The following is a 12146-nucleotide window of genomic DNA, read 5'->3' as shown; positions in this document are numbered from 1 at the left end:
CTCCAAATAGTGGATGAATTGTATTCCCTCAGCATATGCTGTATTAATGGCTGTACTACCTTTTCCCCACCTCTCAGCAAGGTAAACCCATTCCCTTGAACTTTTTGTTAGCTTAGAACCTCAATTTAAAGAAATTTCAGTTCATTAAAGGAACGTGGTCACTTTGATCACTGGGTCCTGAGATCAACTGTCCTTCCAAGAGTTTCCAATTTGCAAAATTCTCTTGGGACAGAATAAACTCTTGTGAAATTTACCAATTCAGCACTATTTTAGAATTCTGTATGACCTTGTGAAGACGTAAATGCGAAACTGCGAATTTTTGATATTTGTTTAATGAATATTTATTGTTAAACACAATTACAGATTAAATGCAGATTATATCATGGGATAAATGGTAACTGAAACTGATAACTTGCCAAGTGTACTCATAACAACATATAAAATTTGAGTCCATTAAAATAAACAGTTTGGGTGTGCAAACAAATATTGATTTAGCAAAATTATACTTGCAATCCAGTATAATTTCTTATGGTTTTGAAGTATCTTTGCCAATCTGTAGGGGAGTTTTAATACTGTAGAACTCAACCCATGTGTCCAAGATGGCTGAATAAAATGTTCCCCATAGGTGAGGTGTCTGTTTTTATATTTCTCAGCTTAAGACAAACCAGATTTCAATTATGTATTGCTGTGGAGGAAAAACAAGTTATTAGTGTGATGAAATTGTGTATTTAAAAATATATTTATCACATTTAAAAAAAACATGTTTACAATTCAGCTCTGTTTTACACAGTGCTGCTTTGTCTGGGAAAATATACAACTCCATGTTGGGCATGCAGGATAATGACTGATTTTAACTAATGGTATGTTTGTCTAAATAGTTAATACATTTGTGTCTACTTAGGTTTGCCTTGGGGGTTTTGGAGTAGGGTTTTAATTAAATTGATTGACAGTCACGTGTTAACAGGTGGGGCTAAGTTTACAGGAGAGACAGAGTTTCTGCCTGGTTCTTCAAGAAGAAACAGGTCTCTCTCTCTCTCTCTCTCTCTCACTCTCTCACTCCATCTCCAAAGGTCTATGATCACTAACAAGCACACACAAGTAAGCCTGGGTTTTTGCTAACTGAAAAGGAGTTTAAGTCTAGGAGAGGAATATTGCTTGAATTAGAACTAATAGAGATAGGTTAACAGTTAAGAATTGTATTATGTCAAGTTTTGTTCAAATGTTAAACATTATTCGTTAAAGTTAAACTGAATTGTTAATTATGTTTTTGATAAAAGCTTCTTAGTGTGTCAACAGAATCACACCTGGAGTGAAATATCTTATCCTCATATTAATGCCAAAAATGGAAAATAATTGGGGTCTAATCTAACTTCGTAAAATACCTTGGGGCTTCTGATCTGTATGTGCTCAATAACATTAGTTATTGAATCTAAGAACCTTAAGGACTATATGTTTGTCTCTAAAAAGTACAGCTGAATGGCCTGCTTCCAGCAGCAAGGTAACATGAGGATTTGCCATTTGTTTCCACGGTTGGCCTCATGGCAATGGTTCAAATATTGTGACAGTGTTTTAAATATTTTATGATAAGCAGCATCTTTAAATGTTTTGTCCATTAGTTTAATTAACACCTTAATTTGCCCATTAAATGGTGTTTTCTTTCCAGCTGGATTTGTACTATGTCTCAGTGGTGAAAAGATTTTGTTCTGGCCTTGTCACTTTTTTTTTGAAACATTTAAGGGTGTTCTGAAATGCTCCTGTGCCTAGAGTTGTTACAAAGCCTCAGAGCTGGCAATAGGACAGTTTTGACTATCTTATATGTTTTTACAGAAGAGGAACAGAAGTTGTTGAAGTTAAAGCAAGAAAAGGAGGAGGTGGAACAATTAATCCACATGGCAGAAGTGAGAATAAAGCAACAGCAAGAACATAGCCAATTAGAAACACAACAGGTTTGTTGACTATAAGTGTAGTGACACTTGCTGATTTATGATTACCACTGTATTGTTAAATTAAGTCAATCTATAAGATTAATGTGATAGGCCAAGTGTGTTCAATTTAAAGTTTGAGTTAGCTAATCCAATATACTTTCCTTCTTATTGATGTAATAAATGGGCTTGCAGAAAACATTGCATATTTGGGTTATAACATTTTTACTTCTATGTGGTAATTTTATCAAGCAGTTTTTCAGCACTTTTACAATGAATTTCTTGTGGTACAGTGACATTATATAAAGAACAAAGAACAACACAGCATGGGAAACAGGCCCTTTGGCCCAACAAGCCCATGCCGCCATCTTAACAATGTGTTTTTCCTACTCCACCCTTGACCCATGTCTATGCTGATGGTATCCCCATTGGAAACCAGATTAAGGGGAGAATAATTTAGGGACAGTTTGTTACACCAGTCAGCCTAAGAGCACATCTTTGGGGTGTAGGAGGAAACTGGAGCACCCGGAGAAAACCCGCGCAACCACAGGGAGAATGCGCAAACTCCCACAGACACTGGCCCAAATCCATGTATCTGCACAGCTAGCAGTGATAGTCGCTGAGCTGTTGTGGTGCCCATCTGTTGGTCCAGTTTTAAGCATACACAAATGATGCGAAGTACTAGGCCACTCTCAACATCCAAGAGCAGCCCACGCATGACCCACCGTGTGCATGCCCCTCGTTAGACAACAAGGTGGACCGACACACCTGCGGAGTAAAAGACACAAAACATCAACACGTAGCATTAGATTTCCAGGAACGTCCCGAGGCTCTGACCCTTATTTAAAACCGTCTCCTATAACCCTCCATCCCTGTTTCGCTCATGTGCCTACCTAAGTAAACCTTAAACAAGTCCAGCGTGCCTGCCTCCACCACCTTACTTGGTAGTGCATTCCATACCCCCACGACCCTCTGTGTGAAAAACCTCCCTCTAGCATCCAAATTATACCTCTCCCCCCTCACCCTAAGCTCGTGGCCCCTCGTGATATTTGTCTCCAATCTAGGAAAAAGCCTGCCACTGTTGATTGTATCTATACCCTTCATTATTTTATACACCTCTATCAGATCCCTCCTTAATCTCCGTCTTTCTAAGGAAAAGAGCCCCAGTTTACCCAATCTTTCCTCATAACCCAGTCCTTCCATACCAGGCAGCATCCTGGTAAACCTCCTCTGCACTCTCTCCAGGGTCTCCACGTCCTTCTGGTAGTAAGGTGACCAGAACTGGACGCAGTACTCCAAATGCGGTCTAACCAATGTTCTGTATAACTGTAGCATTAGACGCCAGCTCTTGTACTCTATACCCCTTCCTATAAAGGCTAGCATACCATAAGCTTTCTTCGCAACCTTCTCCGCCTGTGTTGCCACCTTCAGAGACTTGTGCACTTGCACTCCCAGGTCCCCCTGCATTTCTATACTCTTAATAGGTCTACCCTTTATCATGTAACTCCTCTCTACATTATTCCTTCCAAAATGCATCACCTCGCATTTGTCAGGATTAAATTCTATCTGCCATTTATCTGCCCAATATACCAGCCTATCTATATCCTGCTGTGTCACCTGACACTCCTCCTCACTATCCGCCAATCCTGCCATCTTTGTGTCATCTGCAAACTTGCTGATCACACCACGTACGCCCTCTTCCAAGTCATTTATATATATTACAAATAGAAGAGGTCCCAGTACTGAGCCCTGCGGCACACCACTGGTGACAGACTTCCAGCTAGAAAAGGACCCTTCCACTACTACTCTCTGTCTCCTGTTACCTAGCCAGTTTTCAATCCATCTAGATACCTGTCCCTGTATTTTATGAGCCTTAACCTTTTCTACCAACCTACCGTGAGGGACTTTGTCAAACGCTTTACTGAAATCCATATAGACGACGTCAACGGCTCGTCCTTCGTCAACCATTTTTGTCACCTCCTCAAAAAATTCTACCAGATTCATAAGGCAAGACCTCCCCTTAACAAAGCCATGCTGTGTATCCCTAATCAGATCGCAACGCTCCGAATGCGTATACATCCTATCCCTAAGAATTTTTTCCAACAACTTTCCTACCACTGACGTCAAACTCACCGGCCTATAATTACCAGGGTTATCCCTACTGCCCTTTTCAAACTGCAGTAGCACATTAGCTATCCTCCCGTCCTTTGGGACCTCACCTGTGTCCAAAGAAGAGACAAAGATTTGCATCAGAGGCCCAGCAATTTCATCTCTCACCTCCCTAAGCAGCCTGGGATAAATGCCATCAGGCCCTGGAGCTTTATCAGTTTTTATGCTGCCTAAAAACCCTAACACTTCCTCCCTCATAATGGATATTTCCTTCAACTGGTCTACAGCTCCCTCCAAGACACCAAGCCTCTCTCCTTTGTGAATACCGATGCAAAGTATTCATTCAGGATGTCCCCCATTCCCTCACTCTATGCACAGTTCCCCTCCTTTGTCCCTAAGAGGACCGATTTTTTTTTTTCCCCTCTAACCACCCTTTTGTTTCTAATATAAGAGTAAAATGCCTTTGGATTTTCCTTAATCCTATCTGCCAAAGCCATTTCATGCCCCCTTTTCGCCCTTCTAACTCCCCTTTTGAGCTCCCTCCTGCTCTGTCTATATTCCTCCAGCGCTCTCTCCATTCCCAGTTGCTTAGACCTAACATATGCCTCTCTTCTTCCTGACCAAGTCCTCAATATCCCCTGTAATCCATGGTGCTCTAATCCTGCCTTTCCCATCCTTCCTCTTTACTGGCACATGTCTTTCCTGCAACCTTTTCAGTTTTCCCTTGAAAGCCTCCCACTTGCCGACCGTGGACTTACCCGCTAACAACCTCTCCCAATCAGTATCCATCAGCTCCTGCCTAATCCGGCTATAGCTTGCCTTACCCCAGTTCAGCACCCTCCTCTTTGGACAGCACTCATCTTTTTCCATTTTTATCCTAAAGTAGACAAACTTGTAGTCACTGTTAGCCACATGTTCGCCTACTGCAACCTCAACCACCTGACTTGGCTCATTACCCAAAACTAAATCCAGTATAGCCCCCTCCCTAGTCGGGCTAGTTACGTACTGCTCCAAGGACCCTTCCATCACCCATTTTACAAACTCCTCCCCGTCCAAACCCCAGCTCTAGGCACCTTCCAATCCACTCCAGGAAGATTAAAATCACCCACTACAACAACCCTATTCCTTCTGCACCTATCTAAAATGTCTTTACATATGCCTTCTTCCACTGCCCTTGGGCTGTTGGGTGGCGCATAGTAATCGGTCCCTTCCTATTCCTCAACTCCACCCACAGCGACTCAATCCCTAACTCCTCCATATTATCCTCCCTCTGCACTGCTGTGAAGTGCTCCTTAACTAACAACGCCACCCCACCACCTCTCTTCAACCCTCCTCTGTCACACCTAAAACACTTATACCCAGGAATATTTAGCCTCCAGTCCTGCCCTTCCTTTAACCTAGTCTCTGTCACTGCCACCACATCTAAATTCCTCGCGAACATTAAGGCCCTAAGCCCATCCGTTTTACCCGTTACACTCCTCACATTAAAACAGACACAATCCAAACCTCCAGGCCCACTCGGATCGTCCTTTCCCTGGATAATTTGCCTCTCAACCAAACCTACGCTGTCACCCAACTTGCTCCCAATCCCAGCGCCTAATGAGCTATCAGTCTCATCCTCCACCCCCCACCCCCCCCATATATTAGTTTAAACCCTGCCGAAACACTCCAGCTAACCTCCCAGCTAAGATATTTGTCCCCCTCCCATTCAAATGTTCCCCATCCCTCCTGTACAGGTGCCCTTCTCTCACAAATACTTCCCAGTGATCGAGAAAAGTGAAGCCCTCTACCTTGCTACCCTCAGCCATGCATTCAGCTGCAGGATCTCATTATTCCTAGCCATACTGTTACTAGGCAGCAGCCCAGAGAATGCCACCCTGGAGGCCCTGCTCTTCAGCTTGGCCCCCAACTCCCTGAATTGTCTATGTACATCCCACCTGCTCTGCCTTCCTACATCCTTCTCTCCTATGTGTATAATTACTTCAGCCTGGGTCCCTTCACCCTTCAAAATTCCCTCTATCCTGTCTGATACGCCCTGTACCCCTGCACCAGGGAGGCTTTTGTCCACAGAACAGCCTATCTACTCCTTTAACCCTCCCATCCCCCACCACCTCATTGCCAGCCCCTTTCCTTCCCTCTGAGGCATTCTGGTCCTCCTGTCTTACCTTTTTTACCCCTGTTGATGCCTTTTGGGGGGCCACTGGGGTAGTCTTTGGACCAAGACTATTCTTCTTCTTCTTCTTCTTCTTCCCCTTCCTAACAGTTACCCACCCGTCCCGTCCCCCAGGCCCTGGGACCTCCACTTGACTGTGGTTCATAGCCATTATTGCCTTGTTCTCCCTGACCAGAAATGCATCCTCTAAACGTAGCTCTAATTGCCTGACCTGGGCCCTCAAACGCTGCAGCTCTAAACACTTGATGCAGATGTGGGCCTTCGGGAAATGTGCTGCCTCCAGGAACTCCCACATATGGCACCTAACACAGATAAAGCGTCTCCCCATAGACCCTGCCATTTACCTGACCACCCTTGGAATTATGTATACAGAAATGGAACACAGGAAGGTTAGCTGATGTGGTAGCTGTTTTGTTTCAAGAACTCTCAAATGGACAGTGAGTTATATAAATGCCGAACTCAAAGTAAGACAATATTTTCAAAACAAAATGCTTTTGGTACATGACTCAAAGGTCAGCATGAAACATATATGGAACCAAATGCATGTACTCAAGAATGTAATGAGTAAAACGCAGGCTTGTAATTTAACTTTAGTTAATTATATTCCATCGTATTGTTTGCAGTGTGGTGGGTTGGTGCTGCTGGCAAATTGCATGAAAAGTGTAAGTGGGATAAAGTGTTAAAGCCATCAGATTTCATATTCTTGGGTGGAGAGAGCATGTCTGGAATTGTGCTCCCCAGAATTTTTTCCTGACACTTCATTTTCTATTTCCCACTATGTTCAGCATGTACAATAACTTATTTTCATCAATCAAGGAAGAAACTGATTGATTTTATTGAGTATTTTCTTGAAACAATTTCCTCCCAGCGGTAGCAATCTGTTGTTTTTGTTTTGGAATTAAACTTTCAGATTTGGACTCCTGTCTTGCATTTTTGCCGTAGGATCCTTCCACTCAGCTGTGGCCAGTTGAATTGTACATATTTCTTTAAAATGTGTCACAGCTTAGTTCCCCAATCTAATTTTGTGGATTTCTTAGAAGTGTGGTCCCCCTGATGGGTTTAAATATTTCGCTTTAAAAGTGGTATGTTGTGGCTAAAAATGTAACAGTGGTCCTCCAATATTCTATTTTCCAACTGATGTCCTTTTGGCTTTGAAGGAAAATGTAATTGGCATGAAGTGCCAAAATAATTAAGCCCAGCCCCAATTGTTCAGGGGCACCTTGTGTCCACTCCAGTTCCAAGTTCCAGGCACTGTACACCTTTTCGAAATTAGTTTAAAGCTATATTTATCCTCCTGTGTCCTCCAAATTACAGGCTAGTGACTATGGTGTGTTTGGAAAGTCTGACCCATAGAGGCAATTTATTCACTTAGAAGTGTTTGCCCTTAGACTTGGAACAGTACCTAAAACACTGTCATAATGCATATAAATCAAAGTATTCGCTTGAAAAATAGTGAGGGCCAATTGACACATTAACAAATGTTGATAGGGCCGCTTGAGAACAGGGTGAGGTTATGTGAGGGGAAGAGAGGACGATGGAATGTTCATCCAGCAGTGAGGATACTCAAGTAGCAAGCAATAAAAGAACTAACTTCACAAAGTAAATCCAAGTAAAAGATTTAATAAAGAAACTTAATTACACCTCGGCCTGGGCCACAAATGCTCTCCACAACCCCCATCTGCTTTCTATTTATACATGGTCAGCTAACCACCACATCATTTTGCCATTGCTTACATTGTCTACCTGTCAGTTAGTCAGCTGACCCTCACGGTATGTTAACATTGGAGGTACAGTTTTAAACTTTGTCAGATGTCTTGTCAACTAGATGTTGCACTGTAATGTGAAACTTATACTTGTGTAGAATCAGAGGCAGTTTTTCATATTTCTGTAACTATGCCTACTGAATTTTGTATGAATCTTAGTTTAAAAAGTACATTCATCTGTTTGTAAAAATACAAATAAATCTTCAAACCTAAATCCCTGGTAACATAGCAATGTTGGCTACATAAACCCACACAGTTTAAAAAAAGTTTGTTTGAAATTTCCTGATCTGAAATCTTTCAGAATGAAGCAATTGATACTGCCATGCCACATACAGGGATCACCACCAGGGAATTTGGCAAAGAGCTTAATCTATCAGAAAGGAATCCTGAAGATCATTGTAGCGATGGGTAAGTGCTTTGTCTTTTTCTCACTGCAGGGAATTGGGGGCCAGCAATGACATGAAACAAGGATGCAGTGACATTTTAAGCTGCTGGACCAGAATTGTTGCTTCATTGAACAGTCTTTGCTCAAGTACAATATAGGAAATTCAGTATTACTCTAATATTATTCAGCAGCATTTGGGTGCATTGGTAGCTGCTAGATCTTAAAACTTGATGAACTGACCCTAATCAGCATGTTTCCTCTGGTAGGGGGCATTTAAAATAGAATGAGACGCCCGCCCTAACTTTCTGCCCACTCCCAAACACACTTTTCTCCTCCATATACAGGGGGCAGACAGGTGCTGCAATCAACAGTTTACTTGCCATATTTAAATAAGCATTTAAGAGTAAGTTAGACTTGTTGTCAAGCCAGTTGACCCTCATAATATGCTGCCCATGCTGTAAAACATTTGGCTTTAGTAGCAGGAAGCCTGTTTCTTTTTTAACCTCCAGCACTATCTTTCTCTCTTGATTTTTGTTTGATAAATTCCTTCCACAACTGGGTGTGAAATTTTGTTTTGGTTTCACCTGACATTGTTTAAATATGCTTTTACCATAGGGTTTGTTTGCTGAAAGAGATTTTAAACAATATTAAATGACATCTTACTTCATGGGAAGGTAGTCAAGTATTTTAAGGCAAGGTTTATGTGGCCTTTTCCATGTATCTTGCAGATCTGTTGAGTAACCTGGACTCATGCACAAAAGCCACACATTTACACATCAATGGCATTTAACATTTAAGTCCATTCAACAGCTTCAAGATTTGGCTTGCAACTTGATAATTTTATTTGCAATATTTCTATTACTGTATTATCTGGCATTTGAACAGTTTAATGCCTTCAATATTATAAATAAGATTAATTAATGTCAGAGGATTTTAAGAAGTTCACAATCATCTCTAACCTGAGCCCTTATTATCAAGAGTTATGCTCAATTGATGCAACTTCAAACAAATTCCCAATAATTATTTTTAATTTTTATTCAATGTGAAAATATGCCTGAAGCTTTCAAGAGATCTATATTTCCAGACCTTGCTTTCTTAAACTCCAACCTTTAAGCATAAAATGTTCGTGGTGGCTCGCTTCGCAGGGTTGAGTGTTTAAGTTGAACTGTAGGGAAGGTTTGAACCACTATGATCTAAGATGCCTTTTTACAAATGGTAGTCTCTAGAACCACACCAGAGTACATTAGCAACCCATCTCCTTGATACATTTCTGTCACTTCTTTAAGCAATCAAATTGAATTGGGGTGTGCAGCACTATTCTTTTTTTATTCCATTTTAATTTTGTCTTAATTCCGTTGATTTATGTTATAATTTGATTACCTTTAATTGTGTTGCTCCTAATTTTACTGACATATTCCACAATGTAAAAACCAGGATTGTTCCATTGATTAAACAGAAATGGAAAGTGTAAATTTTCTTCCTCATTTGAAATCTGTTCCAGTTGGTTTTTTGTTGTCTTCTACCATTACTCAGTCGCCCTGTTTTTTATTTGCCATTGTATATTATCCCTGCTACCATTTGTTGATTACTTCATGTTTCTCTCGATCTGATATTTTTGCACTGCAACGTATCTTTTGAAGCTTACTTCCCTTAACCACTGATTTACTTTCACCTTCAATCCTTTTCTTGGAGCAACGATCAAGCACTTTTTAAATCCAGTAATATGTTCTATATTATGATTATTACCTCAGTCCATTATCAGTCAGCTTTCCTTATATCTTTAAGTTTCATGCACTAATATTATCCTTGCTTTTGCAGCTCCTCATTAGTTAATGATCCATATGTTCACCCACATGGAAATCACACCTTCTCAAACTCACTGCTGCATATTAATACTTTGTTCATGAAATGTGGGTGTCACTGTTAAGTACAATATTTATTGCCCATTCCCTAATTGCTCTCAAAGGTGATAGTGAACCAGCACCTTCAACTTCTGTAGTTGTAGGTCTTCTCACTGTTAAGTAGGGAGTTCCAAGATTCTGACCCGGCATTGATGAAGGAACTATGATATGTTTCCAATTCAGGATGGTGTGTGACTTGGAGGGGAACTTGCCGGAGGTGGTGTTCCCATGCACCTGCTGCTCTTGGCAGTAGAGTTGGCAGGTTTGGAAGGCACTGTTGAAGCCTGGCGTGTCGATGCAGTACATCTTGTAGATAGTACATGCTGCTGCCATGGTGTTAGTGGTGAGGGTAGAAAATGCTTAAAGGTTGTGGGTGAGATGCCCATCAGACAAGCTTAAATATTCAATAAGATCACACCATCTTATGTGAGGTTATTCACTTTGAAAGCAAAAACAAGAAGGCATATTGCTACCTGAATGGCCGTAAACTGGGAGAGGGGAGTGTGCAATGGGACCTGGGTGTTCTTATGCACCAGTCACTGAAGGTAGGCATGCAGGTGCAGCAGGCGGTATGTTGGCCTTCATTGCGAGAGGTTTTGAATACAGGAGCAGGGATGTGTTGCAATTATACAGGGACTTGGTGAGGCCACATCTAGAATATTGTGTAGTTTGGTCTCCTTTCCTGAGGAAGGATGTTCTTGCTCTTGAGTGTAGCAAAGGTTTAGCAGACTAATTCTGGGGATGGCGGGACTGATGTATGAGGAGAGATTGACTAGATTAGGATTGTTTTTGCTGAAGTTCAGATGACTGAAGGGGGATCTTAAAGAGACTTATAAAATTCTAACAGGACTAGACAGGGTAGATGCAGGGAGGATGTTCCTGATGGTGGGAGTGCCCAGAACCAAAGGCCACAGTCTGAGAATTCAGGGTAGACCATTTAGGACGGAGGTGAGACGATATTTCTTCACCCAAAGAGTGGTGAGCCTGTGGAATTCATTATCGCAGGAAGTAGTTGATGCCAAAACATTGAATGTATTCAAGAGGTGGCTAAATATAGCACTTGGGGTGAATGGATTCAAAGCTTATGGGAACAATGCAGGATTTAGCTCTTGAATTGGATGATCGGCCACGATTGTAATGAATGGTGGAGCAGACTGAAGGGCCAAATTGCCTCTTTCTGCTCCTATCTTCTATGTTTCTATCTCAAGATTTCTGCTGAATTTTTTTTTTGCTTGTGGTAGAACTTCTGTTTTTGTGTGTTCAGGTTTCTGAGAATTTTTATGAAGAGTTTGCTCTCATCCTCACTTGGCTGCCCCATTTCATACTACTAAATAGATGGATAATTGAACTCAACCTTAAAATGGATGCAGCATTGTTTCGCTAATTTATTTAACCTTTGTCTGGTTGTTCTGGAAGCCAATAGCAAGTGTATGATCAACTTGAGATCTGTCTTGGATTCCAGCTGTAAACAAACTAGCTCCACAAATATCTTGTAATTGCTTAGATCTGCTTCTCAATTCATAGAATTGTAGACCCCTGCAGTTATCGAACTCTGCAGTGTAGATTTAAAACATTTGCCAGAAAAACTAGATTTCTCCTTTGCCCCTTTTGCATTGTGTAATCGTCTGCTTTCTGTTTGTCTAATGTTCTGTGTCCTAACCTTTGAAATTTTTTTTCATCTGGGCCTGTTCTGTTTGTGACTTGAGTCAAATCTAAATTTTTACTTGCATATACTGCTAAATTCCAACACGATATTACTTCTAGCATGATGTAGAAACATCGTGACACATTTGCGCTCTTCATTGTTCCATTCCTTCAACTGTATTCTCCTATATTTTTAATTAGCCAAACATTAATTTAGAAACTGTTTTTTCTAAATGAACAGTGCGTTTG

General features: G+C 41.2%; 1 protein-coding gene across 1 annotated transcript in view; it reads left to right on the top strand.

Moving 5' to 3' along the window:
* The window catches only part of bub1bb (BUB1 mitotic checkpoint serine/threonine kinase Bb), a 94834-nt gene that overhangs the window by 33177 nt on the left and 49511 nt on the right, over positions 1-12146 (top strand). Inside the window, exons 10-11 of the mRNA XM_080203033.1 lie at positions 1828-1946; positions 8269-8375. Coding sequence (XP_080059159.1) covers positions 1828-1946; positions 8269-8375 — 226 coding nt within the window. The remainder of the gene's footprint in view (positions 1-1827; positions 1947-8268; positions 8376-12146) is intronic.

This window comes from Carcharhinus amblyrhynchos, chromosome 14 (genome assembly GCF_965287045.1).
Source record: "Carcharhinus amblyrhynchos chromosome 14, sCarAmb.v2.hapA, whole genome shotgun sequence".
Classification (NCBI taxonomy): domain Eukaryota; kingdom Metazoa; phylum Chordata; class Chondrichthyes; order Carcharhiniformes; family Carcharhinidae; genus Carcharhinus; species Carcharhinus amblyrhynchos.
This window is presented reverse-complemented; position numbering and strand designations above follow the sequence as displayed.